Source organism: Gopherus evgoodei, chromosome 1, assembly GCF_007399415.2.
Source record: "Gopherus evgoodei ecotype Sinaloan lineage chromosome 1, rGopEvg1_v1.p, whole genome shotgun sequence".
Lineage (NCBI taxonomy): Eukaryota > Metazoa > Chordata > Testudines > Testudinidae > Gopherus > Gopherus evgoodei.
In genome coordinates this window covers 188934083-188961103 of record NC_044322.1, presented here as the reverse complement: position 1 = coordinate 188961103, position 27021 = coordinate 188934083, and the positions used below count along the sequence as shown (strand labels likewise).

The window sequence follows — 27021 nt, the reverse complement described above, 5'->3', positions numbered from 1 at the left end:
TGGCTTTGTTCCATTTCCGTATGTTTCAGGGAGCTATACGCCTGGTGAAAAGGTTTCTGATTGTGTCCCCAAAATGTCTCCTTAACCTGCCTGAGGGAATGTGCATACGATCTGGAGCCAGGAAGTTCTAAGTTCTTGGCTCATCTTTTCACTTGGCTGATCTTTATTCTCTGTACTTCATGACTCTTGCACTTGCCCAGCTATCATTACCCCATTGTATAGACAGGGTTAGTGAGGCCCAGAGACTTTTACTTAGCCAGGATTACATAGGAAGGTTTCAACTAGCAATAAACACGCCTCGGATTAACCTCATTAGTAATGCTGTGAACAGAACCCAGAACTCTTGTAATATAGAATCACAGAATCTTAGAAATGTCGACCTGGAAGGGACATTGAGAGATGTGGCTGGACAATTACCTAGGCCGTCCCTGGCAGTTTCTGCTCATATTTTATCCACTAGACTACAGTGCCCCAGAAAAAATACCTTAAATCTGTGTGCTTAGTTAGGCTGTCTGTAAAATGGAGCAACTAGTACTTTTTTCCCTTTTATCAAGTGCTTTGAATTCTACAGATGAGAAAATCTTAATGCCAGAGCATTAATTACTTTAATGATTTATATATTTTATGCCACATGAAAATTAAAAGCACTGCATAAGAGTTAACTCCGAGGCCCATTTTACAGATAGTGACATGATTTGTTTTATGACCTTGGGGAAGTGTTTTCATATCCCCATTTGTCTTAAACAGTGATTAATATTTATTGACATACACATCTGGGTGTGTTTGAGGATTAATTAGAAGTGCTTGCACAGTTAATTGAAAAGACAGCTTTATTTCATTGGTGAAGTAGTAAAAACCTCTCTGTAGTAGGGGTTGTTATACTGGAAAAGTTGCGGTAACTTTCTTTTGAGTAGCTCACTACTCTTCAAAAATTTCAACTATTGAGTTGAAATTTTCCAGACTTTTTGTTCTTTTATATTGGGGGTGGGGTGGAGAATTTGAGACAAAATGGTTAAACTGCTTTTGAGGAGAAAAATATTTTCTTTTTTTAAGCAAAATCTTACAGCCTTTTTTTGGTTAGGAGTAGAAAGTTGAAATTGTCAGAGAAATAGGGCCATTGAGCAGAAATGCTTCTGAATATTCCCCTTAAACTAGTTTTGCCTTGCCTTTGAAAATAGCACTCTGTGTATGCAGTACAGTTGATGCTTTGAAGTACTTCAGGTTTTGCTGTGCATGTGTATTATGCAGTGTATTCTTGCAGCAAACTGGGGCACTAGTTCAATAATTAATGGCCCCTACCACTTACTGCAACACCTGGACTTTCCTTGGAGGAGGTGGTCTTTCCACAAGCTGATCAATCCCTTCCCTTTGTGGCTTGTGAGAGATGACAAGATCACAGCTTGATGTGTTATGCCTGCAGACTCTCTTCATATCTTTCATTCTAGAAACTTAGTGACTGGCTGCCAAAATGAATAGCAAAAGCACTTGCCACTTTCCATACCTGGCTGATAAGTGCCTCATTCCTTCTGTTTAAACAATGCAGTGGTGTTGTGTTGCATACTGAGGAACAAGGAGGCTTCTTCACTTCAGTTGCTCCCACCCTCGCATCCCCTATTCAAGGGGTGCCCAACCTATGGTCCACGGGCCGTACGCTGCCTACCAGAGCATTTCGTGAGGCCCGCAGCCTGCTTCAACACCATATACTAATGGCTGATTCATTAGCGTTTTGTCATTGTGTTATACAAGTATGTAAATAGGTTGTTCCTATGTAGAGCATTGTCTATCCAAATACATATAAAACAAGGTGAACTTAAAATATAAATCAATACAAGTGACTTTAAATCTTATTAAAATGGGTAAAATCAGTTTGGCCCACACAAGATTGTGCTTAGGTTTATGCGACCCGCCTGTGTAATAAGGTTGAGCATCACTGCCCCATTCTGTTCCGTTGACTCTAGGTTCCTACCAATGTTTCATGTTTGAGCTGATAGTTTTTTTTCTTTTCCATGTGGTTTTGACCTGTCCTGAAGTTTGAGCTGAAATGTTAAATATCTTTTAGTCTGGTGAGTGACTTCCTTTCTGGGGGCAAAAAGAGGTCGCCACTGGCTTCAAGCCTGTTTCTTGCCTCATTGTGAAGGAGGAGCTAGAATTTGGAGGTGAAGATGTGGAAGCCTGCATAGGCAACATATTTGCATAGCTCCTAGTTCTGGATGAGCTACTGTTCAAAGACCAGGGCTACCTGCTGGACATCTATGTATTGTGTTGACTGAGATTAACTTTGAGCTGCAGACATAATTTGTTAAGCCCCAGAGGCCCTGTCTGCAGTAGGGAAATGTAACAAACATTTTCCTGTTTGCTGCTAATAGCAGTTTGGTTCCACTGATGTTAACATTATTGGCAGCAACTGAAGTCCATTAAGGCTGGGATATTAAGGATGGTTAGGTGACACTGGGCCTAAAAATGCTAGCAGCTGCTTGTCTGCTCATGAGTTTCAAAACATAGCTAACACTGGTGGAACTGCAATGGAGTTAGTAACAGTGGGAAACATTTGCAGAACTTTCTTGGTGCAGACATGATGAGTGTGTATCGTAGCCTGGCTCGCACTTCTGCACAGCCAAAACCCCCCAAAACCCTTGTGGCTGAGAGTCCCAGAACCTGGGCCAACTGATTTGGTCTCATGGTGCAGGGCTAAAAGTAGCAATGTAGATGTTCAGGCTCAGACTGTAGCCCAGGCTCCGAGACCCAGCCCCACTTCCTGGATTTCAGAGCCTGGGCTCCAGCCTGAGCCCTACTTTTAGTCGTGCAGCATGAGCAAGTCAGTTGATCCAGGCTTTGAGACTTGCTATGTGTTTTTGTTGTTGTTGCTGCTGCTGCTGTGTAGATGTACCTTAGGTGGCTTCTGGAGCAGGTAAACTGCATCAGTGGTTGTTGGGAGATAGTGTGAGCATATTGTTGATGTGATAATTGTACAATATATTACAGGGGATAGTGTCAACTCAAAATCTAGTAACTTCAAAATGAATTGAAAGTAACTGTAGATACTATTCCTACCCCTGAATCGCTTGGCAATTTTTGTCTCTTTTTAGGTGTTCGGATATCTATCTCTCGTGTAGAGAAACTGCCCAGTCATGCTCATTCTTTGTCCTGTACAGTTAGTGATGTAAAATGTACAGTTTTTAAAAGACCTGTTTTAAAAAACGTCATCTTACCTGCTATTGCAAGCAATACCTTTTAATATTACCAATAATATTACTGAAAATTAGAAGATTAGAGGAAAATATGCAGAAAATAATTAATACTCACTTAGTTCAGAAGAGCTTGTTCTATATTCTTTTAATTATCAAGCTGTACACATACCTATAGTTAGTAAATGCATGATCTTGTTGCCCCCTCCTTAGTCCTACCTTACACAATATACTCCCTACTGTTTGGTACCTCCATCTGTTCTGTTGCATCTAAAATTACATGTGGGCAAATTCTTGTGCTTGTGAGAAGTCTTTGCATGTATGAAGTTTCAGGACTGGAGTCCTGAATTGTAAACTCTTTTGGGCAGGGACCCAATATATCTACTATACCGCACAACATCTAGCACACGTCTTGATACTACAACAGCGGTTCTCAAGCTTTAGCAACCTGAAGACCTCCATTTTGATTTAAAATTTTTCACGGACGCCCCTAAGCACCCCTGCTCAGCCCCAGACCCTGCTTCCACTCGACCCCTGCCCTTCCTTTTCCGTGCCTCTTTCTGCCCTTCCCCTCAGCGCACCCCACCTTGCTCCTCCCAGCACCTCCTGCAGGCTGGGGAACAGCGGGTCCCTGGTGTGCAGGAGGCGCTGGTAGGGAGGAGAAGGAATTGGGGGAGGAAAGGGGAGGGTTGATCAGCAGGGCCCGCAGACCCCCTGGAGTACCCTCACTAACCCCACTTTGAGAAAAGCTGCACTATAATAACAGCCAAGTCTTAAATCCAATGATTATTGTGCTGGGCTTCCTGTTCCATCCAAACCTTCCCGCCCCACTGCCACCAATACATCACCATGCACAGCTCAAAATGGAAGTTGGTTAAATCCATGACTGTGTTCTCTAAGGCATTTCACAAAAGGGAAAACATTCTGTGTGTCTACATGACAGTATGTGATGGGACAACTTGGGCAAATGGCTTGAAGAGATGAGAGAGTAGGCAGTGAAGAGACCCTTGTAGGGGAAGGGAATAGTTACGTTACAAATATCATAGTGTACATATTTATCAATACTTTTCCGGTTTGCATGATGTGGCATCAGCAACTGGGATGACTGCACTTCCCTCAGGGTCGAGGTGGTTATAGGAATCCCAGCCACCACATCTGCTCTGTATGGATTCTAGGGATTAGGGAAGGTTGGTCCTCTGATTAATGCCCCTACACACAGGAAAAGCAGCAGAGAATGGGTGAGAAACATGAAAGAAGACTTAGAAGAAAGGCAGAAGGTATGTCTTCCCTGCAGAGTACACCTGGGTAATCCAAGCCCACCTGCCAGCGTCTACACTGTGGAGCCACATTTGACTCAGCCCCATCTAGTTGCATTCACACTGGTGCTGCAGTAATCCAGGTTAGGTGCTAATATTTCTGGGGATATATCCCATGGTTCTTAGAATTGCACTGAGTTGAGCTGCTCTAGGAATTATTTCACAGTGTCTTGTGAGAAAACTTCTGTCCTTCCCAAGCCCTTGTGTGGAAATGGTGTTAGCCTGTCACTAAAGTATTTCCAGTTCTGCAGGCTGCTCACTTTTGTCTGTTTCACCTGTGCCAAGGCATGGATCCAGTTTGTGGGCAAAGACCTGTTCCTGCATTTGGCACTGTTCATGCAGCAGGTTGTAGATGGTGGTCATGATAGAGGATGCAGTGGCTTGTGTCTGACATGACGGTGGAGACAGCTGGTATGGGTTGCAGTAGCTGTGGATTTCCCCTCTGTAGACTGGTGGTTCTCTGCAAGACCACAAGCACAGAGTTGGGGGAAATACCTTATCATGCAGATCTGGGAGGGCTTAGAATTTCCTCATGAGGAGAGCTATGTTCATTGAGCAGTGTGAAGAGCTTGCCTTGATCCTCTAGTGCCAGGACAATCATATGGGGGAGGCGAGGCCCTGCCAGTCCATTTGAAAGCTGTCTACTGAAGACCGTTGCATGTTGGTTGGCTAACCAGTTTGATATTGGTAAATTGACTGTTTGGTGCTGTTGTGGTTGAAGAGCAGTTACTGCTGCAGTTATTTACCCCAGGTGACGTACATTGCTAACATCCCTGAAATAATTAACTTTGTGACAAATTGGGTTCCTGAACTGCGCTGCTGTCCATCCATATAGTGCACATGCCCATTGTCTTCCCACCTTAAAGGACACTTGAATATGGCAGATTTAAACAAAAAGCAGACTTTTAATGTACTCAGAGAATGGGTAGGTAAGGTCCCATGGAAAAGAAATCTAAGGTAAAAAGGAGTTTAGGAGAGCTGGCAATTTCTCAGACAGTATTAAAGGCACAAAGCAAACTGTCCCAATGTGAAGGAAAGAATAGTAAGAGGTCAGTATGGCTCCATCAGGAGCTCTTTAGCGACCTGAAAATCAAAAAGAATCCTGTGGAAAGTGGAAACACAGACAGATTGCGAAGTAGGAGCACAAAAGAGTAGCTTGGGCATGTAGAGACAAATCCAAAATGCCTAAGGGACAGACTGAATTACACCAGGAAGGCTGGTAATAAGCAATAAGAATAGGTTCTGTAGATATATTAGGAGCAAGAGAAAGACAAAGGAATGTGTGGGTCCACTATCTAGTGGGAAAGGAGGGCTAATGGATGACAACAACAAGACAGCTGAGGTATTTTATGTCTGTTTTGCTTCAGTCTTGATTAAAATGTTAATGGTGACTCGATGTTTAATACAATTAATATTAACAAGAGGGAATGAACACAAGCTAGAACAGAAATAACAGGTTAAAGAATGTTTATATAAGTTAGATGTATTCATGTCAGCAGAGTCTTGACACAATTAATCCTAGGGTCCTTAAGGAACTAGCTGAAGCAGTCTTGGAACCATTAGCAATTTTATCTTCAAGAACTCATGGAGGACAGGTGAGGTCCTAGAGGACTGGAGAAGAGCAAACATAGTGGGGAGTTATAAACTAGTCAACCTACCTGGAAAGATACAGGAACAAATGATTAAACAATCAATTTGTAAGCACCTAGAGGATGACAGGATGATAGTAATAGCGAGCATAGATTAGTCAAGAACAAATCATGCCATGCCAAATCCATTTCCTTCTTTGATAGGGTTACTGTCCTGGTAGATAGGAGGGAAGCAATAGATGTGACATTGTAGGGTGTTCATGGGTCCTTCCCTGTCTGTCAGGGTGGGAGACCACACCCCTTACTACGCTCTCTCCTGGAGCAACTCATTTGGGGGGGGGGGGGTGGAGTGGAGGCAAGGGTGGGAGGAGTCACTTGGTTCTATCCTGCAGCTGACTGAGCAGCAGGGAGTCTATAAACCCAGGGCCCTCAATCGGGGTGGGGCAGCCAGCAGTTACTGGTCCTGGCTGATAATTAGTCAAGGCAGCAATTTATCTGCCCGGGGCCCTCAGTCAGGGCAGGCAATCCACAGTTAACAGTTCTAGTTGGGTCTACGCAGAGCAACACAGCTATTCGGGGGGAATCACCCCTTGCAGGAGCTACAGCCAAACTTGTCTGGTGCCCTATCTCTGGCAGGTGCCAAACCAATACAGGCCTCATGGCCTCACAGAGCAGACTGCCACCCTCCAGGGATGGGTGGCCAGGGTAGGGGGACGCAGGCCCTCCCACTCAACTGCGTCCCAGCCCAGGGCACTATGAATGGCAGAGTGGTCTGCCACTGGGTCAGTGGGGATCCTCCCACAACATGCTGGCTGGCTTACAATCAGTCCCACAGCCAAACCCTATTCGGCTTCCCTGGACTCCTTCCTACCCTCCCAGTCCTGGGGTACCTGAGTTCCGGGGTTGTCCTCTGTCTCGCTTGGGTAAACAGCAAGTGGCAGCCCCATCAGCTAGTTGGTGTCTGGTAGCTCTGGCAGCCCTTCTGGGTCTCGGGCATGGTGGCAGCCTCCATTGGCTTCAAGCTGCACCAGCAGGGGAGAGACATCCTTGTCCTCCGACAGCTCTCCCCAAACTGAGCTAGAGGGCTGGTCTTTTATAGTTCTGGTTCCTTTCTCACCCCTCTGCTTCCATCAGGGCGACCGCAGGTGTCCCAGCTCTGTCCACAAGGAGGGGCTTGGCGGTCTCTCAGGGCGAGAGACCATGGCCCCTCTCTACAGATATCTTGATTTTTTTTTAAATAACATTTCTGATGCAGTTGCATATTACATTTACATAAACAAAGCAGGGAAATTGTTCTAGATGAAATGACTATAAGGTGACCAAATGGTTGAAAAACTGTACTCAGAGAGTAGTTATCAGTGGTTCACTGTCAAACCGTGAGTGCATATCTAGTGCGATTCCACAGCAGTGGAATCCTGACACAGTGTTCTGGGTCAGGCACTAATCAGTTTGCAAACAACTAGAAGATAAAGTGATAAGTAAAAGTCAGCATGGATTTGTCAAGAACAAATCATGTCAAATCAACATGATAGCTTTCATTGACAAGGTAACAAGCCTTGTGGATGGGGGGAAGCGGTAGATGTGGTGTACCTCGATTTTAGTAAAGCTTTTGATACTGTCTCGCATGATCTTCTCATAAACAAACTAGGGAAATGCAACCTAGATGGGGCTACTATAAGGTGTGTGCAAAACTGGTTGGAAAACAGTTCCCAGAGAGTAGTTATCAGTGGTTCACAGTCATTCTGGAAGGGCATAATGAGTGGGGTCCCACAGGGATCAGTTCTGGGTCCAGTTCTGTTCAATATCTTCATCTGTGATTTAGATAATGGCATAGAGAGTACACTTACAGTGTTTGCGGACGATATCAAGCTGGGAGGGATTGCAAGTGCTTTGGAAGATAGGATTAAAATTCAAAATGATCTGGAGAAATGATCTGAAGTAAATAGAATGAAATTCAATAAGGACAAATGCTAAGTACTCCTTTTAGGAAGGAACCATCAGTTGCACACATACCAAATGAGAAATGACTGCCTAGGAAGGAGGCGGAAAGTGATCTAGGGATCGTAGTGGATCACAAGCTAAATATGACTCAACAGTGAATGCTATTGCAAAAAAAGCAAACATCATTCTGGGATATATTAGCAGGAGTGTTGTAAGCAAGATACGAGAAGTAATTCTTCTGCTCTATCCTGCGCTGATTAGGCCTCAACTGGAGTATTGTGTCCAGTTCTGGGCACCACATTTCAGGAGAGGTGTGGACAAATTGGAGACAGTCCAAAGAGCAGCAAAAATGATTAAAGGTCTAGAAAACATGACCTATGAGGGAAGACTGAAAAAATTGGGTTTGTTTAGTCTGGAAAAGAGAAGACTGAGAGGGGACATTGACAGTTTTCAAGTACATATAAGATTGTTGCAAGGAGGAGAGAGAAGAAATTGTTCTCCCTAACCTCTGAGGATAGGACAAGATGCAGTGGGCTTAAATTGCAGTAAGGGAGGTTTAGGTTGAACGTTAGGAAAAACTTCATAACTGTCAGGATGGTTAAGCACTGGAATAAATTGCCTAGGGAGGTTGTGGAATCTCCATCATTGGAGATTAAGAGCAGGTTAGACAAACACCTGTCAGGGATGGTTTAGATAACACTTAGTTGTGGCATGAGTGCAGGGGACTGGACTAGATGAGCTCTCGAGATCCCTTCTAGTTCTGTGATTCCAGTCTCTTTACTCATGTGAAAACGTAAATTTGGGCTGCATTGGATAGCTGCTTAGGGCTAGGTTAGGTAGAGAGGTGTTGCTGTACTGGCACTGGTTTGGCCTAGGGGGGATTATAACTGGGGATGTTGAAGGGATGTTGGTGTTGCTGTGGCTAGATTTTTGCTGGATTAAATGGTTTATGGCATCAGTTGTCTTGTAAGATGCTATTTATATGTGTGACTTATAGGGACAGTCTATCCTGTTGATGGTCTCATTGATTTGGTGGAGGATGCAACTCTTTATTTAGGACTGGCTGACTAGAGTGATGGCTTCATTGGTCTAGATATTGCTACACAGTTTAGGTCAAATTGGAATGGATGATACTTTGAGGTGGAGGTAAGGGGCTATAGAAGTACAATTTTTCACCACTCTGAATGACTTTAATGTCAAATCACAACTCATGTTCCCTGTTTCACAGATGTGTTAACGGAGTTCCTTAGGGTCAGACGGGAAGTCTGTGGTAGAGCTGGGAATAAAAACCAAGTCTCCCGATTCCCAGTTGTGCTTTAACCACAGTGCCATCCTTCCTGTGTAAACAGTAAGAGGCACATTGTGTCTTCAACTGAACTTAGTATAGTGGTGTATCTTGATGGTCAGAATGGATTGAGTGGGTAGAAGAAATAAGTCTGTAACAGGAGTTCTGTGTTTTTCTGCCTTGACACAGAATTTATCCTAGAATCCAACACTTACTGTAGAATTGTGCTGCGGAATCTTAAGTTTTCGTTTTATAAAGTAAAATTTGCCAGATGATGTGGTTGACAATGGTTCCTACATGAGAACTGAACATTAACTGATGTGATGTTTTCCTCAGTACTGACAGTAGGGAGAGTGGAACTGATTAGTTCAGCAGTGACCTCTTTGGCAATATGGGGAATAACTGGCAGCATCTGATGCTCAAAGATACCACCAAAACTGCAGCATGCCATGCTTTCAAATGGATAAACATCCACATGTAGGGTGGTGTCTTGCAGTGGAATGGTGGCCAATGGAACAGTAGATGAAGCTGCCTTACTGTCTCCTATTCTGACATTGGCCTGATACTTCTCCTGACTGATCATAGAGAGTACCTAGCTTTACCAGACTATTGCATTTTCATTCACACGTGGGCAGGCAGGCTGTCTGGCCTTGGAGGCAGGCACTGTATAATTGTGAAGAGCAGGGGTTTGCACAGGTAGCTGGGCTCATGAAGTGAGTGGAAGGCAAACCCTTAAGGTTAGGTGGACAAGGAAGTTGGGAGAATGCTTATGTAGGCATTGTGCCAGTTCTTGGGAGTACAGATGGGCTCATGGGAATTCATCTAGCTGAACAGGAGGTGTGCCAAAGCAGGTCTAAGCTGTCCCTTGCTGCATTTGTTTATAGCAAACCAGTTAAACCTCACTGCAGCTTTCTCCCTGTAAAGGCTATCTTAACACTAACAAATCTTGCTTAGTTGAGCTGAGGCTTTCTTGTCAGCTATTCAGAGAAAGCTTTGGTCTCGTTTTTGTGGCCTGGGAGGGGCCCACAAATTCCTGTGACTTCGCTGTGATGGAGCTCTTCCCTTTTCTTCTTTTTCAGGTAATCTTTCCTTGTGTGAGAAGGGGCCCTGAACTTATCACCTCTACGATGAGCACTGCAATGTCGTGACACCAGAGGTCTTGGTGAGTTGTGTACAGGGAAGATGCTGGGTCGTATAAGATTTTCAAAAACTTTGGCCCCATCTACATGGGTCTCTGAGACACTTTGCTGAAACGTTTTAAAACACGGTTTGATCACCCACAATGGCGCCAGTCTCTGAAACTAGAACAAAAATTGTTTTGCAAGTCAGAGAGACTCCAGCTCTGTGGACCGGAGTCCATTTTCCCTGAAACCTAAATGACTGCAAGGGAAGAGCATATCCAAGTTTAACACAAATGAAGGGGAATTTTAATTTATTGGACACCGAACTCCCACAAATAAAAATTGTGATGCTTTCCATTTTGAGTCTCACAGTATTGTACAGTTCCATTGCACAGAAGAGGAAAGCAAAGGGGGAAAAATAAGAGTTGTCAATCATTTTGTCATCAACCAGTAAAGAGCAAAACTTAGAAAAATGGAAAATTCTGTTAATATTTACCCCCTCCATTCAAATCTCTCCTTATAATTCACTCCTGCGAAGTTTCAGTGCTAATCCATTGAAAGATAGTGTGTGTCTTGTGTATTATATTTAAAGACATGTTAAAAGAACAATATCCATGTTGCCAAATAAAGCAGTCAAAGTTAAGAAATGTCGCATTTATGGTTGCTTGTTCAATCTTTATTCTGCTACCTTTTGTGTGTGTCCTGTGCACTGAATGATACTGAGGTCCTGTGGAAAAAATAACGTGTGCTCATATAATGTATCGTAATGCAAATGCACAAAGGGGTAGAATTAAGGCATTATTCTTGAGTGAAAAACAGTATAATGGAAATAACTATATAAATAACAAGAAATCCACAACACAGACCTCTATATCCTGTCTTTTGCAGCAAATTGTGCTCAGTGTTATGCCATTATTCTTCCCTCTCCTGCCATGATATGTTGTGCTTTGGTCTAACTTTCAGTTTTAAGAGTGGCCATGAGTAAAATTTTCAAATGTGCCTCAGTCCCAGTGACTTTCAATATGACAGGCTCTTAAGTCTTCTGAAAATTTGAAGTCCTGTTTTCAGGAGGGACGTAGCAACCTAAGACACAGTGAGAGTCAGTGGGATTTAGAAACTTTTCAAAATTAACTCTTCATGTATGCCTGTAAAGCACCATGCACACTGGTGGCATGCTAGAAATAACAGTAACACTCCATTGCTCTCAAACCTCAAAATGAATGAGATGCTTTGCTTGTGGCCCTAGAGATGCATCTGGAATCTGTGGGTCTGATCAGAACTCATCTTGCTCTGTCCAATATCAGGGCAGAACAAATGAAGCTCTTAATCCAGGAATATTCCCTGCATTTGTGGGTTTAAGCAGGGCAGTGAAGACAGGAATATTGAGCAAACTTACTGGGGTCACCAGGATCCCTCTTTTTGTCTCCAAGCAGCAGGAGAAGCTGTGGAAGGAGAATATCTGGAGTTGTTGAGATCCACAAAATCATTACATTGTGGTGTCCTGACACTGGATTGATGTTGCATCAAAATGTACTGGTATAATATCGACAAGTGTGACGACATACCAAGATCACTTGAGGAGCTGGAGAGCCACAAAGCTCCATACCAATGCCTTACTAGCCAGTCTTTCCTGGCAGCAATGTGATCATATGGTGGAAGGTATTTCTTAATCCACCAGTAGCGACACATCAGTGAATCTATTCGTGTCCTCTTAATATCCTTAAAACACTAGTTCCTTCATAATAGGCAAGACCCTGCCAGTCTGATTAAATCTTATTTTGTTTCTATTGTTTCATACAAGAAACTGCTGCTTCAGTGCTGAGAAGGAATACTGGGAATATTTACATTTGAATAATTTTTGACTAGCAATATTTAATACATTCAGAATATAACATTTATTGTTAATTATGTGGATTTACATCTTGAGTAGATGAGATGAACAGAAGATCTTCTGTTAAAATATAAACGAGACAGAAAATTGTTCCAAAATACTTTATCTCAAAGGACCTAAGAAACCTAAAAATCCAATATTTTCCTCCTCCAGTAATGTAGAAGAAATGATTATGTTGTTATGTATGGCCAGCATTGTGCATGTTGCCTCTCTTCAGAAATAAGCTGAAAAGTCCTCAGGTTAAATTAAAAAATATTTTTAGATAGTTAGTATGATGTTGCTGAGCAAATTTGGATGGGCAGCTCTCTAATGATCTATCAAGCTTTGTTAGAGGCAGTAACTGACCACAAGTTCTCCTCTGTGTGCTCAAAGTAATCAAGTTTCATGCTTCATGGCATAAACTGGTTGCTTACAGGTGATCAGGAAGGCATTTTCTGTGTCTCTACCTCCCTCCTGTGCACCTTCCACCATACAGCATTGCATAAATGGCTAATTGTCATTGGGGGAAAAGAGTTTACCTTCCTCTGGGAAATCAGGTAATGGCCATTCATACTGGGAATTCTGGACGATCGGGACTAGCGATCTGGTCTGTCTAGTTCCATGTTCCTAGTGATTTGGTGTAGGGCATGCTTAAATAAATTATGTGAATTCTTCCATGACTTGGATCAAAGAATCTGGGTAAAAAGAACTTCCCTACCTCTTTCTTCCCTGCTCTTTTGAATCCAGCATAACTCGTTCTGGGTGAAGGGAGACTGGCTTTACCACTTATGGGTTTTTAATACCTGCCCAGAGCTTCCTCCTAGCTGTACATTTCAGCTATCTTCCAGCCAGCTGAAAATGCCAGTCCCTCAGCCTGTTTAACGAAGGGGAAAGGATTGTCATCCGCTGGTCTGTTTCATTCAGTTAATTCCAGGGTTTGGAATGTACCTTACCTATTTTCTGTTCTTTCTTTGGGGGTGGTTTGGCACAGTGTGCCCTGGAGATGCGAGACTTCCCCTCAGCAGCAGGAGGCACACATTCAGAGAATGCTGGAGCTGCAGGAGGGAAGGGCCCAGTGCAACGACAGAGAGAGACAAAGAGAAAAAAGACAAGCAGACGGACAGCGGTGAGAGAAGCGTGCGGCAGAAGGTGCTTCGAAGCTGCCAGCAGCAGCAGGCCCCCTAGAAGAACTTGACGAGAGCCCATCTGTGTGAGAGTGTGAGCTCAGGATTTCTGTCAATGCATTCCAGTAACCCCAAAGTGAGGAACTCCCCATCAGGAAACACACAGAGGTGAGACGCTTCAGTGAACTGTTCTGGGTATGGAGAGGGAGGTGTCCCTGCTCTGCTGCAGTGTTATCAAAGGCCTGTGTCAAGCACAGATGATCTTTGGGCTTGCGCTCCCACACAAAGTTCTCCCTGTGCTGCTGGCAGGAGCAGCATGGAACTGATTATCATCGCACAAGCCTTGTCCATGTCATTCATCTGCCTGTGCCAAACGACATCATCCATTGACTTGGAAAAGGAAAAGCTTGAAGGACAGGTGATGCACTGGATGTATGGTGTGATTGAGAGCACACCTATGTTTGACCATTCACTCCTGGGGTCAGCGAGAGCCAACAGTAACTTAGAGGGAGTGCTTCTGAGTCAGCTGTCTGGCGGACTGAAGGAGCAATAAGAACAGGCTCCATAGTGAGGCTTGCTACAGTGCACTGCCTTTTAGGGGGTAAAATGAGCTCCCAGCAGATACCTGCAGAAGAAAGGAAGGGGGATGACAGTGGCTAAAATAAAGGGAGGAAGGAAGACTGTCTCTGAGTGGAATCTAAGGAGACGGAGTTTTAAGCTGTAGTTTGTGTAATGGGTCAGTGAGTGGGAAAAGACTGGGTTTTTTTGAGTTTCTTTTGGTAAACTCTAATGCAGTCTCCTCCACCCCAATTTGCAGGAGAGTGTGTGGAGACAGTATCCTCTTCTTTCCCCATTCAAAGGCAGGTTGTAGCTGGTTTAATTGCTTTCATGGTCAGAGGTTTGTATTTTTCTGGCGAGTTTCCATGATCTATGATGAGTGCTGTAATAATGCTGGGTTTTCCTTATGCTGCCTTGGGCTGGCTTGTGTTGGGTTTCTCTGCTTTGTGATCACAGCTGTACTGTGTCATTTGGGTCTGGATGGGTAGTGTGGTGAACTTTATGGTGCCCTGTTTGTTTACTTTGAGCTGGTCTTGGTGTGAGACGCTTTTCTGTGTACATAGAAACCGTTGTCTTTATTGACAGAAGCCCCAGAGGTGGCTCCTCATGTGACTGAGCAATTCCTGGGATCTAGCAGGCCTGCTGCTTGTTCTTGTGCCTTCTTGAGCACTGTGATCCCATATTGGATAATAACCTTTTCAAGGCCTGTTTGAAAGAGCAGCTGGATGAAGCTAAGCATGTAGGCATTTCTTACTCAGCAGCAACTGCCTTGCTCTGTAAAGGTGGCAGCAGCAGTGGTTGCTGCTGCTGCTGCTTCTCTCTAGTCCATTCCTGCTGAAGTGAATCAACAGTTTAATCTTTATTTTTAATTTTTTTTTTTCAGTAGCCCCAAATCAAAGCAGGAGGTGATGGTCCGTCCCCCTACAGTGATGTCCCCATCTGGCAACCCCCAGCTGGATTCCAAATTTTCCAACCCGGGTAAACAGGGGGCCTCAACCAGCCAATCGCAGCCCTCTCCCTGTGATCCCAAGAGTGGAGGTCATCCCCCCAAAGTGCTCCCTGGCCCAGGTGGGAGCATGGGGTTGAAGAATGGGTCTGGAAATGGTGCCAAGGGGAAGGGAAAGAGAGAGAGGAGCATTTCAGCGGATTCCTTCGAACAGAAAGATGCTGGGACTCCCAGTGATGATTTGGAAATCAAAGGTGAGTGCTAAGTATTGGTGCGAGGTGATCCTTTGGCTTGTGGGTGTTAGCGAAAGCATCTATCTGCCTGAGGTGGTGACTGTGTGCCAGCTGAAGGAGTCTAAATGTCCTACAGAGAGGGGAGGATTTTCCCAGCTGGTAATGGTAAATGTATGTCTCCATGTTCTGTTGAAGTACAGATTGGAAAGTTGTTTCATGATAACACTGAAGCTCCCCAAGAGGTTTTGGGAAAATAAATAAAAGCTGTTTGTCTCCTTCCACCCCACTCTGTCCTTTGGCCTCCCAGGAGCTGCTGTGTTTGAATTGGAGTGTCAAAGCCAGCATGCAAGCCAGTTTTGTGAATACAGATGAGTAAGGTGTATTGGGTGATGATATATCACTTACACTGCTGTGACTGGTAGGAACACAGGACTGGAAGACAAGACTTCTGAATTCTGTTCCTGGCTCTGTCACTGATTCATTGTGGGACCTTGGACATGTCACTACCATACTCTTCACTTTCCTAACCCGTGAAATTAGGTGCAGCATAAATATCTACTTATTGTGTGTCTCAGTTGTGATATTTGATTAATTGCTCTGAGATTCTCACATGAAAGGTGGCGCAGAAGTGCAAAGAGTTATTACTTCCCTGTGATGTTAGGTCTTCCAGGGTTTGCATTTGATAGACTTCTTGACAGAGTGGCAACAAGAGAGCTTTGGCTGTAAAGGACCTGGGTCCAGTTTGAGTTAGTTTCCAACTGATGTGATTAGCAGCTGTGTGGTTAGTCTTACAGTATAGCAGACTAGGGTTTAGGTGACATGAGTAAGGGGAAAGAAAAAAGGTCTCATACAAAACTTTCCTCACCTTACAAGAACTTAAATGCTTATCTGCTCGTGTGTGTGTGTCTCACATATGCTCTCTGACCTAGTCATTTGTGAAAGCAGGAAACTAGCTAGAGTTGAGACAGTATGAGCTTCCCCTCAGCGGTGCCTGCAGAGTTTTTTGGAGTGTGAGTGGGAATCACAGTGTAACAGGACAGCTTCCTTAGTACTAATTGAGAGAGGAGTCTGAGCCTTCTTTATAGGAACATTTGGGCGTTGTGATGCCAACTTAGAGTCAAGGGTGAGAGGAGTATCAAACTTCCTCACAACTTCCACGCTAGTCAGACCTTTCCCCCACACCTTCTTCCTTTCCAGACTGCAACTCTGCCGATCATATGAAGACCCAGGATTCCCAGCATACACCACACTCTGTGACTCCTTCAACTGCTTCAGCCCCAAGGTCTTCCACGCCCTCCCATGGCCTCACTGCCACTTTGGAGCCAGCTAGTGGACAAAAGACTCCATCCAAAGTGGTTTATGTCTTTTCTACTGACATGGCCAATAAGTAAGTAAATGGTTGAATGTGTCCTTCGTGTCCTTTCCCTACATTTGTGTGCACCTCATTACATGAAATTCAAAAGCGTGTTTCCTCCTTCAAATCCTTTGTGAGGTGGACAGCCATTTACAGATCAAGGGGAAGCATTACTAACACCTAGGCTTGGAGGAGGATTTTCAGTTTCTCCCCCCTAGCTTTGTTTTTGGCAAATGTTGGCAGACAGCCCCTTGTTTCATGAGCTACACGGTGGATGAGTTAGGGCTGGGTTAAATGGTGACATGAACCCTAAAGACTGATTAGCAAGTTTCTGTAGATGTGAGGATTTTTCTTCTCCTTTGATTTCTCTTCTCCCAGACCTCTGGGGTCAAAAGACAGGTGACCCAGCCTTTCACTTTTCTTTTCTCCCTGCCCCTAGTAGTTGGGGGAGAGGAGGATTTAAGAAAGATAATCATCTAACTGCAGCCTCACCTATGTCTGTCTGTCTGTCTGTCTGTCTGTCTTTACAGGGCTGCAGAAGCTGTGCTGAAGGGACAGGCAGAAACCATTGTGTCCTTTCATATCCAGAACATCTCAAACAGCAAGGCAGAGCGAAACACTGTACCCCTGGTAGGGAGCCTTTACTTGGAAGAATGGGGAGATGTAGTGGTGTGTACATGCATACACCGGTGGAAGAGGTGTGGGGCAGGGGAGGGTGGCTGTTTATGCTCTGAAAAACATGTTCTTGGCTGGAGGGAGCACTGTGCAGAATGAATGAAAGGTTTTAGCGCTTCCAGAGTAGTTTTTCAGCTTTATAATTTTTGGGTAGAGTAATCCTGGGGATATAGGAGGGGGTGTCAAACATCACCCTTTGGGTCTGTGGGTTACACGTGAGCGAAATGAACACTTCATCTTTGTCCAAGGCTCTAGTTTGCAAAATATATGTGCAAGGCATCAGTTCCTGCAGAAAGTGTTTGTAGTGGGTTTGTGAGACTAAGGTGGGGACGATACAGCACATCTTGATCTTTATCCCCCTCTCTCCATTCACACAGATGTAAAAAGAGCTGATTAAAATGTTCTGCTTTGTCTTTCAGAACACGCAGGTCGCTGCACTTCGGAATGAAACCAAGCCTCTGCCACAATCTCAGCCGCAGCCCCCTGCTTCGCAGGAACACAATCCTCCCCAGAATGCCAAAATGCAGCCAACTCCACCTGTTTCGGCACCAGCACCTAAATCCACTGGCCCCCCATGTCCCATGGATCAGGACAGTCCTGGAGTAGAAAGTAAAGTGATGTCTGTTGGCAGCCCTGCAAACTCCACCCCATTGCAGACTGAGGGATTTGGGCAGAGTTCAACCCCAAATAATCGAGCAGTCAGCCCAGTCTCCCAGGGGAGCAATAGCTCCACTGCAGACCCCAAAGGTCCCACTCAGCAGGTATCCGGTGGCGACCCATCCAGTTTAGGTGAGAACCCAGATGGATTGTCTCAGGAGCAGCTGGAACATCGAGAGCGCTCATTGCAAACTCTACGAGATATACAGCGCATGCTTTTCCCTGATGAGAAAGAATTCACTGGAGGGCAAAGTGGGGGGCCTCAGCTGAATTCTGGAGTTCTGGATGGTCCTCAAAAGAAACCTGAAGGGCCAATACAGGCCATGATGGCTCAATCCCAAAGTTTAGGCAAAGGGCCAGGGCCTCGGACAGATGGAGGGGCTCCATTTGGCCCTCAAGGACATAGAGACATGCCCTTCTCACCAGACGAAATGGTGCCACCCTCTTTGAACTCCCAATCTGGACCCATAGGACCAGACCACCTGGATCACATGACTCCCGAGCAAGTGGCCTGGCTGAAGCTACAGCAGGAGTTTTATGAGGAGAAGAGAAGGAAGCAAGAACAGGTTGTGGTGCAGCAATGTTCTCTGCAGGACATGATGGTCCACCAGCACGGGCCGCGAGGGGTGGTTCGAGGCCCTCCACCTCCCTACCAGATGACCCCTGGTGAGGGCTGGGGTCCTGGTGGTCCAGAATCCTTTGCTGATGGCATGAATGTGTCTCATTCCCTACCCCCCAGAGGCATGGCCCCTCATCCCAATATGCCTGGGAGCCAGATGCGCCTGCCTGGATTTGCAGGAATGATGAATCCTGACATGGACAGCCCCAGTGTCCCAAACCCCACATCCAGACCCGGGCTTTCAGGAGTCAGTTGGCCAGAAGATGTGCCAAAAATTCCAGATGGCCGAAACTTCCCTCCAGGCCAGGGTGTCTTCAGTGGCCCTGGTCGAGGGGAGCGGTTCTCAAATCCCCAGGGCCTGCCAGAGGAGATCTTTCAACAGCAGTTGGCAGAAAAGCAGCTGGGCCTGCCCCCTGGTTTGAGCATAGAAGGCATCAGGCCTGGCATAGAGATGAACCGAATGATTCCCTCCCAGAGACACATGGAGCCTGGGAATAACCCCATCTTCTCTCGCATGCCTGTTGAAGGGCCCCTGAGCCCTTCCAGGGGGGACTTCCCAAAAGGAATGCCACCTCAGATGGGCCCTGGTAGAGAGCTGGAGTTTGGGATGGGGCCTGGCAGCATGAAGGGGGACATTAGTCTGAACGTTAGCATGGGCTCCAACCCATCCATGATACCTCAGAAGATGAGGGAAGTTGGAGTGGGGCCAGAGGAGATGATGAAACTGCGTCCAGGTGTCTCAGAGATGCTCTCCTCTCAGCAGAAAATGGTGTCCTTGCCATTTGGAGAGCATCCCCAACAGGAGTATGGCATGGGTCCCAGGCCTTTCCTTCCTATGTCTCAGGGCCCAGGAGGTGGTCTCCGTAATCTCAGAGAGCAGATTGGGCCTGACCAAAGGACTAACAACCGGCTCAGCCACATGCCGCCACTACCTCTCAACCCAACCAGTAACCCTAATAGCCTCAACACAGCTCCCCCTGTTCAGCGCAGCCTAGGACGCAAGCCCTTGGATATCTCTGTTGCAGCCAGTCAGGTGCATTCACCGGGCATCAACCCACTGAAGTCTCCCACGATGCGGCAGGTCCAGTCTCCCATGCTGGGTTCTCCATCGGGGAACCTTAAGTCTCCTCAGACTCCATCCCAGCTGGCAGGAATGCTTGCAGGCCCAACTGCTGCAGCAGCTGCTGCTTCCATTAAGTCTCCCCCTGTTTTGGGATCTGCTGCTGCCTCACCAGTCCACCTCAAGTCTCCTTCCCTCCCTGCACCTTCTCCTGGCTGGACTTCTTCTCCAAAGCCCCCACTGCAGAGTCCTGGGATTCCCCCGAACCACAAAGCCTCTCTCACCATGTCTTCCCCAGCCATGCTGGGGAATGTGGAGTCAGGTCAGTGCTTCCTATTCTATCCAAACGTAAATTCTTTGGTTCACGTATGGTCATCTTGAAGTGTGGTGTGAGATGAGGGCTCACAGAGGCTACCATTTGAGGCAGGGAGTGCAAAGAGGAGAGAGAACAAGGAGCTTTTCCTGCCAGTTTGAAGCAGGTTGTGTCTAGGCTCAGAACTAAGTGAGAGGAACATGTGGGTGAGCTCCATAACAGATTGCCTCCTCTCATCTTACCTTGCCCATGTGCACATGTTGAATACTGCCCTTGTTCCAGAGATGACTGTCAAATATATTTGGATTGGTTGGGAGGAGGAAGTCACTCTTTATAAAAGAGCTTAGAACAGTTTGTTTGCTAACCTGTCCTTAAGTGAAATATTGTAGCATTGGGGAGAAATTTTGCTTTTTAGATCCTAAAGGTGCCTCAAAATAAACGAGTTTGTTAGAATAGAGGAGAAACAGAAGACATACCTGTAAATAAATGTGTACTGGCCACAGGAGCTATTGTTCACAATCTGTTCAGACACAGGTATAGTTTTACTTTACAAATCCTCCTAGGAGGCACTTTGTTGATATAAATTCAGATTTTGTCTATTTCCTGTATAGTTAGAGGTAGCAGGTGGATTCTCTGCAGCTGGTCCTCAGAGATGTGCTGCAGGTCTGTGGAGTGTATCGGTGGTGGTGTTTGTATTATCCTAGCACCTGGGAGCCCCAGTCATGGACGGTGATGCCTGGAGCAGGGACTACCAGTGTCTAGCACAAAAGATGTACAATCTAAGAACGTAGATCGTATGAATCCAGAAACCTGTGTGTTTGGCATTTCAGCAGCACTAGTCCCATCTCTCCTTCATAGATTTAGAGCTTATACATGATTGAGTCTGTTTCTCCTACAAGCTTCCTAATATGTAAATCCCTGGTGTGCAGTGTTTCCAAGCAGCAGTGTGATGGAACCAGCTCTCAAGAGCTTTTCAGCCTGTGAAACCTCCTCCTTATTGCAGGAGTTTGGGAGGAGACTGTGAAAGATGCATGACTACATTGCCCTCTGGTGTTACAGAATGATAGCTATTGAAAGGGACCAGCAGGCTTTTTTCCTTTTCAAAGTGAATAGACTGCTCCTGTGGCTCAGAAACGCATGCTAGTGAGTTGTGAGCTCCTGTGGCAGCAATGGTTCTAACTATAGACACTTCATGTCCATTGTATTCTAATATCTGCCATTTAGCCATCTTATTCTGCGTCCTATGTCTAGAAAGTGCCACACTGGGAAGGAGGAAGAATCTGGATACTTCTGTCTAGAGTGGCCTCTGAGGCTGAGTGTTAAGTTTGGCATTGAATCTGGGCTTGAATTGCTGCAATTAGACCCAGACTCTCCAATCTGTGGCTACTTTTGTGCCTAGAGGGGTCTTTAATACAGAGGGTTTTTTGGTGGTGGCTTTTGTTTGGCTGACAACAGAGTGTTTTAAACTTTTTCCTGAAATCAATGATCCCTTGCTCCAAAACTGAGCCAGGCATCTTGAAGCTTATTGGTGTGGAGACATGGGGACTGGGAGCAGCAGAAAATAGTGTTTACACTTTTGGAAGAGGGAAGGATATTTTAAATTAATAGGGAAAGAGACTCCTTGAGACTGTAACTGTAATGAGCTTTTATATGCAAGATTCCAGTTTTGATTTAAGCTTAAAACTTTGTATAAACTTTTAATAGAGCTCTCCAGAAATCAGCATGGATGCCTATAATGTATGACCCACTGTGGCTGTATGTCCTCTGGGTTCTGTCTCTGTGCTCGCATTTGAGGTATAAATGTAAAGGGAATTACAATGGAAGTTTGGGAAAAAATTTCCAACTAGTTGACCATGCTTCTGGGAATAGTATTGTCTTCCTCCCAAAAGAAACCACATGGATAGAAGTCCACTGTCTAAAAGTACAATGTGTATTTCAACCATACTTAACTGTTTGCCTCACTACTACTATTTGGAACCACTGATGGGTTTTTCTGGGAGAAAAGGGGTTTATTTTAAAAGGGGAAAAAACCCACCTAAATCCTTTCCTCTTTTAGGTGGCCCACCACCTTCCACTGTCAGCCAGTCTGCTCCTGTGACTCTCCCTGGAAATCTTCCCTCTAGCAGTCCCTACACGATGCCTCCAGAGCCCACGCTGTCCCAGAATCCCCTCTCCATCATGATGTCTAGGATGTCCAAGTTTGCCATGCCCAGCTCTACGCCACTCTACCATGATGCCATCAAGACTGTGGCTAGCTCGGATGATGACTCCCCTCCAGCACGCTCCCCAAATTTGCCACCGATGAACAATCTACCAGGTAAGGCAGGTTCCCAGCCAGCCTTCTGTGTGCTCTGTCTGTGTTGGAGAAGAAGTGGTTGGAATGTTTCCCAGAAACGTGCACCCTCTTTTTACACAGAGGACGGAGCATGGTGACTGTCTGGCCTGTGCCAGAATAAGGGAGAAGCTGCTCTGTTCCTTATCCAGGCATTAGGGGAGAAGAGAAATGAAAGCTCCTGTCCCTTTGGGCTTAGTGACCTGCTCTACAATGAGTGAAATGTGTTTACGCTATAAGCCCCTGTCCCAAATTGTTTGTTGTTCACTGGAACACAATAGAATTTTTTTTTTTTGGTTAAAAAGCCAGTGGGATAAGAACACAATTGAAAAAGATAACTCTCAGGCCCGTGAGTCTAGTAACAGGTATTTGAAGACTTTGCCTGTAGTTTACTGGTTTACAGTCTGCCCAGGACAGTAGTGATTGGAGCTGATCATGTACTTGGAAAAAAATGACTTGTTAAATAAATACTTGATGGCAAATTGCAGCATTCATAGAGCTGGTCAAATTAATTAGTCCAACAGCAATGAGAGCCGTCTGACATGCAGGTGCCATATGTTTGGAAGGGAGGTATTGAGTCCACTTACACAAACATTTGTCCACTGGATGTTTATAAAACAACTCCTACAAACACACGTGCCACTAATTTTCCCACTTGTTGACAGTCTTGACAAAATGGTCACAACATGGATTAGCTCTAGAGTGACCACTTCTCTTGCTTTAAGAGCCCTGTTGAGTCACATTGGAACAGTGTGAGGACAAGGTAGGGCTGCTGAAGCCCGTGCTGTGTAAGTTTTATGGTTAAATAGAACCGTAGCCCTAGAAAGTGAAGTTTCAGAATCTTTCACTGGCACTAATTTTGTTTTTTAAATTGGAGCCAGGAATATTACACACAGTTCTTCTGTCTTCATTGATTGTCTGATCTAAATTTGATTTTTTTTATTTCTTTCTTAGGAATGGGCATTAATTCCCAGAATCCTCGAATTTCAGGTCCAAACCCAGTGGGTCCAATGCCAACCCTCAGCCCAATGGGAATGACCCAGCCTCTTTCCCATACCAATCAGATGCCCTCCCCAAATGCTATGGGATCCAGTATACCTCCTCATGGGGTACCTGTAGGACCTGGCCTGATGTCACACAATCCAATGATGGGGCATGGTTCCCAAGATGCTCCAATGGTACCTCAAGGACGCCTGGGCTTCCCACAGGGGTTTCCTCCAGTACAGTCCCCGCCCCAGCAGGTGCCCTTTCCACACAATGGCCCCAGTGGAGGACAAAGCAACTTCCCTGCTGGAATGGGCTTCCATGGAGAAGGACCTCTGGGGCGTCCCACGAACCTGCCCCAAAGTTCAACAGATCCAGCACTTTGCAAGACTGGAGGTCCTGGGGGTCCAGACTCCTTCACTGTTCTAGGAAACATGCCTTCGGTTTTCACTGATCCAGACCTGCAGGAGGTGATCCGCCCTGGAGCCACTGGAATACCAGAGTTTGACCTGTCCAGGATAATTCCATCAGAGAAGCCTAGCCAGACACTGCAGTATTTCCCTCGTGGGGAAGTTCCAGGCCGCAAGCAGCCGCAGGGTCCCGGGCCTGGATTTTCTCATATGCAGGGAATGATAGGAGAGCAGACTCCAAGAATGGGACTTGCATTACCTGGAATGGGGGGCCCAGGGCCAGTGGGAACTGCTGATATCCCCCTCGGAACTGCTCCATCTATGCCAGGTCATAACCCAATGAGACCACCTGCCTTTCTGCAGCAAGGCATGATGGGACCTCATCATCGGATGATGTCACCAGCACAAACAGCAATGCCTGGTCAGCCCACGCTAATGAGTAACCCAGTAGCTGCAGTGGGTATGATTCCAGGCAAGGACCGAGCCCCTGCTGGGCTATATAGCCACCCAGGTCCTGTAGGCTCACCTGGTATGATGATGTCAATGCAGGGCATGATGGGACCCCAACAGAACATCATGATTCCCCCCCAGATGAGACCCCGAGGTATGGCTGCTGATGTTGGAATGGGAGGATTTAGCCAAGGCCCTGGAAATCCGGGGAACATGATGTTTTAAGCTGCTACCATAAGACTGGATGTTCTGATCCTTGTCAAGATGAGATTCCATGTCCTGACGGCTTTTGGGGAGCTTCAGGAGTACAGTTTGGCCATGCAATAGGTGAAAAGAGACCAGGGGATGCTTTGGGAAATCTCGAATGTATGGAATTTACCTGAAAACAAATTATTCATTTTAACAGGTTTTTTTTTAAGATTTATTTTTTAAAAATTATTTTTGTGGACTTCAGTATCCCATGATGGCACCTGCTTTGAGAATCTGTAGCTGTATTTTGAGAATTGCCATTTGTCACAAGTTGCACCATTCTCTGTATGTTTACGTCCTTTGGACTGGCTTATCCCAGGACTCTCGGTTATTTTTTTTTTTTTTTTTTTTTTTGTGTACTGTACTATATTGTAAAAGGGATTTTAGCAGAGACTTTAGTCTTTGGGGTGAGAGGAGAATGGGATTCTAGGCTGTTTACTTTAGGTGGAGAATCCATCTTCAGAACTTCGGACTATTTTCCTTCAACTCTAATGTATAGAAAACCAAACTACGACCTCAGAGCAGAGTATTAATGAAAAGCACAAAAAAGGAACTTAAGTTCAGTGAGGGGAATCTTTTAAAAGAAATAATAAGTTAAGGACATATTTTTCAAATTATGGAGTGCTGTCCAGCACCTTCTGTCTCTCCCTCCCACTCCTTATTAAATAGGCTTCTCTCTCCGTCCCCTTTTGTCTCCTCCTTTGGCAGCTGCAATACAATGTATTATTTTGGGGAGTAAATCTAGGAGAGCCTCTCCTCATGTGGGGAGTTTTCCCACTTTCAGGAAGGGGCTGGACTTGGACACTGTTACATTCTACAGTAGTCTTTCTCTCACTGTTTCCTATTCTCCTTTTCTTAGAAACCCCAAGTGATTTTATTAATGTGGGAGTGGAACAGACACTAAAAGTTATCCAGGATTTTTTTTTGTGGTTATTTTTTCTTCCTCCCCAGCGTAAGACGTTCTGTGTAACCTCCATTAAATTTGGTACAAAACCACTCGCCAGGGCTGTGGTGTCAGAAAAATAAAATATATTGTTTCTTACAAAAATGGACTGTGTCTTTTTAAAATCCAGTCCAGTGGTGTCCTGTGTGCTTCAGGTGACTGACAAGCTTCTCCTTGTTTGTTCACTCATTAGCGTCACAGTTGTATTAGCCGCTACATGGGACTAGCTTTCGTATCTTATGAAAGGTACTGGATTGGCTGCTGTGTGCCTCTTTCAATTCACTTCTCCTTTACTCATTTTACCTGGCCTGAGCTGAACATGATTGTTTCTTTGAGTTTGGCATTATCTCAAAGGGGCAGACCTGAACCCTGGAGATGGTATCCACAGCCTCTTTCAACACCTTGAGGGCTGGAGAATTGGTTAAAAACTCCTGCTTCTGGACATCCTTCTGGGTTAGTGGTTCTTGGTCCACTGCAAGGCGAGTGTCTCCTTTCTGTTACAACAGGGAGAAAGTATGACACTGTTTGCAAAGTCTGTTCACTGCCAAAGTGTCTCTGCCGAAATGGCAACACTCGATGGTTCTTTGTCACACTGGGTTGTTGATGAGTGAGGTAGGGTCTCTGACGTGTGGATTAGAAGCTAAGGTAAAGGGAAGAATTAAATGACAAAGGTGTTAGATAAATCTTCAGTGAGCAGGTTTTTTATCTAGACAACCTTGGGTAAATGTTGCCTTACTGCTGTTTCATTGATCCCTGTCTAATTCCATCTCTGCTTTTTCAGACCTTTTTGAGAGAATTTCAGCAATGAAGTTTTACGTAACATGCATGGGGAGAGAGACTGGATACTAAAACATAGTTCTTTCTCCAAAGTAAAACAGCAATTTATTCTCAAATCCTCCTCCTGCTTTGTTTGAAAGTATGAGATAGACTTTATTCATACAAGCTTGGCTGCTCTTTCTCTTTAGTAACATGGGAGGAAACATTCTGCTATTCAGACTCTCATTTTAAATCGCTGCACAGCCTGATGGCAGAAAAGCCCAAAATGTAACCCCCAGATGGTGAACTTCTGAAACTTAATGGTAACATCCCTCCTATATCACAAATACATGGTAAATATTTGAAATCTGTTTAAAGTTGTAGATTGTGGTATTGCAGACAGTTCATCTGTAAAGTACACACACACTTCTCGGTATCAGGGTCTAAAAGACAGTACACTCTCCAGGTTGCAGACCATATAACAGGTTAATCTACTCAAGAACCATGCAGGTAAGGCTCTGTATCTTGCATACAAATTATCCTACCAGCTAGCTAATATCTGTCTTCTGGTGGTACCCACTAAGTGATGCTTCAGAGGAAGACTTACAACATTCCTTATGCTCTTGGGATCTAACCAATGTTGAATCAGAAGGTACTGGGACAGGTTACTGCCTGAGTGGCATCAGTGCCTAAGCCTCATTCTTTGATATGAATTTAGGCGTCCGCATATCTTAATTTTCGTAATTATAAATGTGACTCCTAGACAAATTATCTAGACCTCTTAAATGTAGCATCTGTTATGATGAACTACTAAGGCACTGTAGGCCACAGATTGCAAATATGTTGCATAAAAGATTTAACTTAGTCAATAAGCCCAGCACTAATAATTTAATCAAGAATCTGCTTGTTCTCTGACAACAGAAAGAAGTGCAGCTGATTAATTTTCACCACACTTCATAATTTTGAATATATCAATCATGTCTAATCTAAATATTCTTTTCTACTTGTAATCTTTGCACACTCATGTCTTCACACACAAATATATGCAGTC

The 27021-nt window shown here is 45.0% G+C and overlaps 1 protein-coding gene across 1 annotated transcript in view; it reads left to right on the top strand.

Annotated features, from left to right (window-relative positions):
- Positions 1 to 24598, top strand: part of BCL9 (BCL9 transcription coactivator) — a 74262-nt gene extending 49664 nt beyond the window's left edge. Inside the window, exons 2-9 of the mRNA XM_030580635.1 lie at positions 10396 to 10478; positions 13299 to 13599; positions 14873 to 15189; positions 16366 to 16555; positions 17053 to 17152; positions 17617 to 19855; positions 21903 to 22163; positions 23133 to 24598. Of these exons, the coding sequence (XP_030436495.1) occupies positions 13547 to 13599; positions 14873 to 15189; positions 16366 to 16555; positions 17053 to 17152; positions 17617 to 19855; positions 21903 to 22163; positions 23133 to 24247 (4275 nt within the window). The 5' untranslated portion in view covers positions 10396 to 10478; positions 13299 to 13546 and the 3' untranslated portion in view covers positions 24248 to 24598. The remainder of the gene's footprint in view (positions 1 to 10395; positions 10479 to 13298; positions 13600 to 14872; positions 15190 to 16365; positions 16556 to 17052; positions 17153 to 17616; positions 19856 to 21902; positions 22164 to 23132) is intronic.
- The last annotated feature ends 2423 nt before the right edge of the window (positions 24599 to 27021 follow it).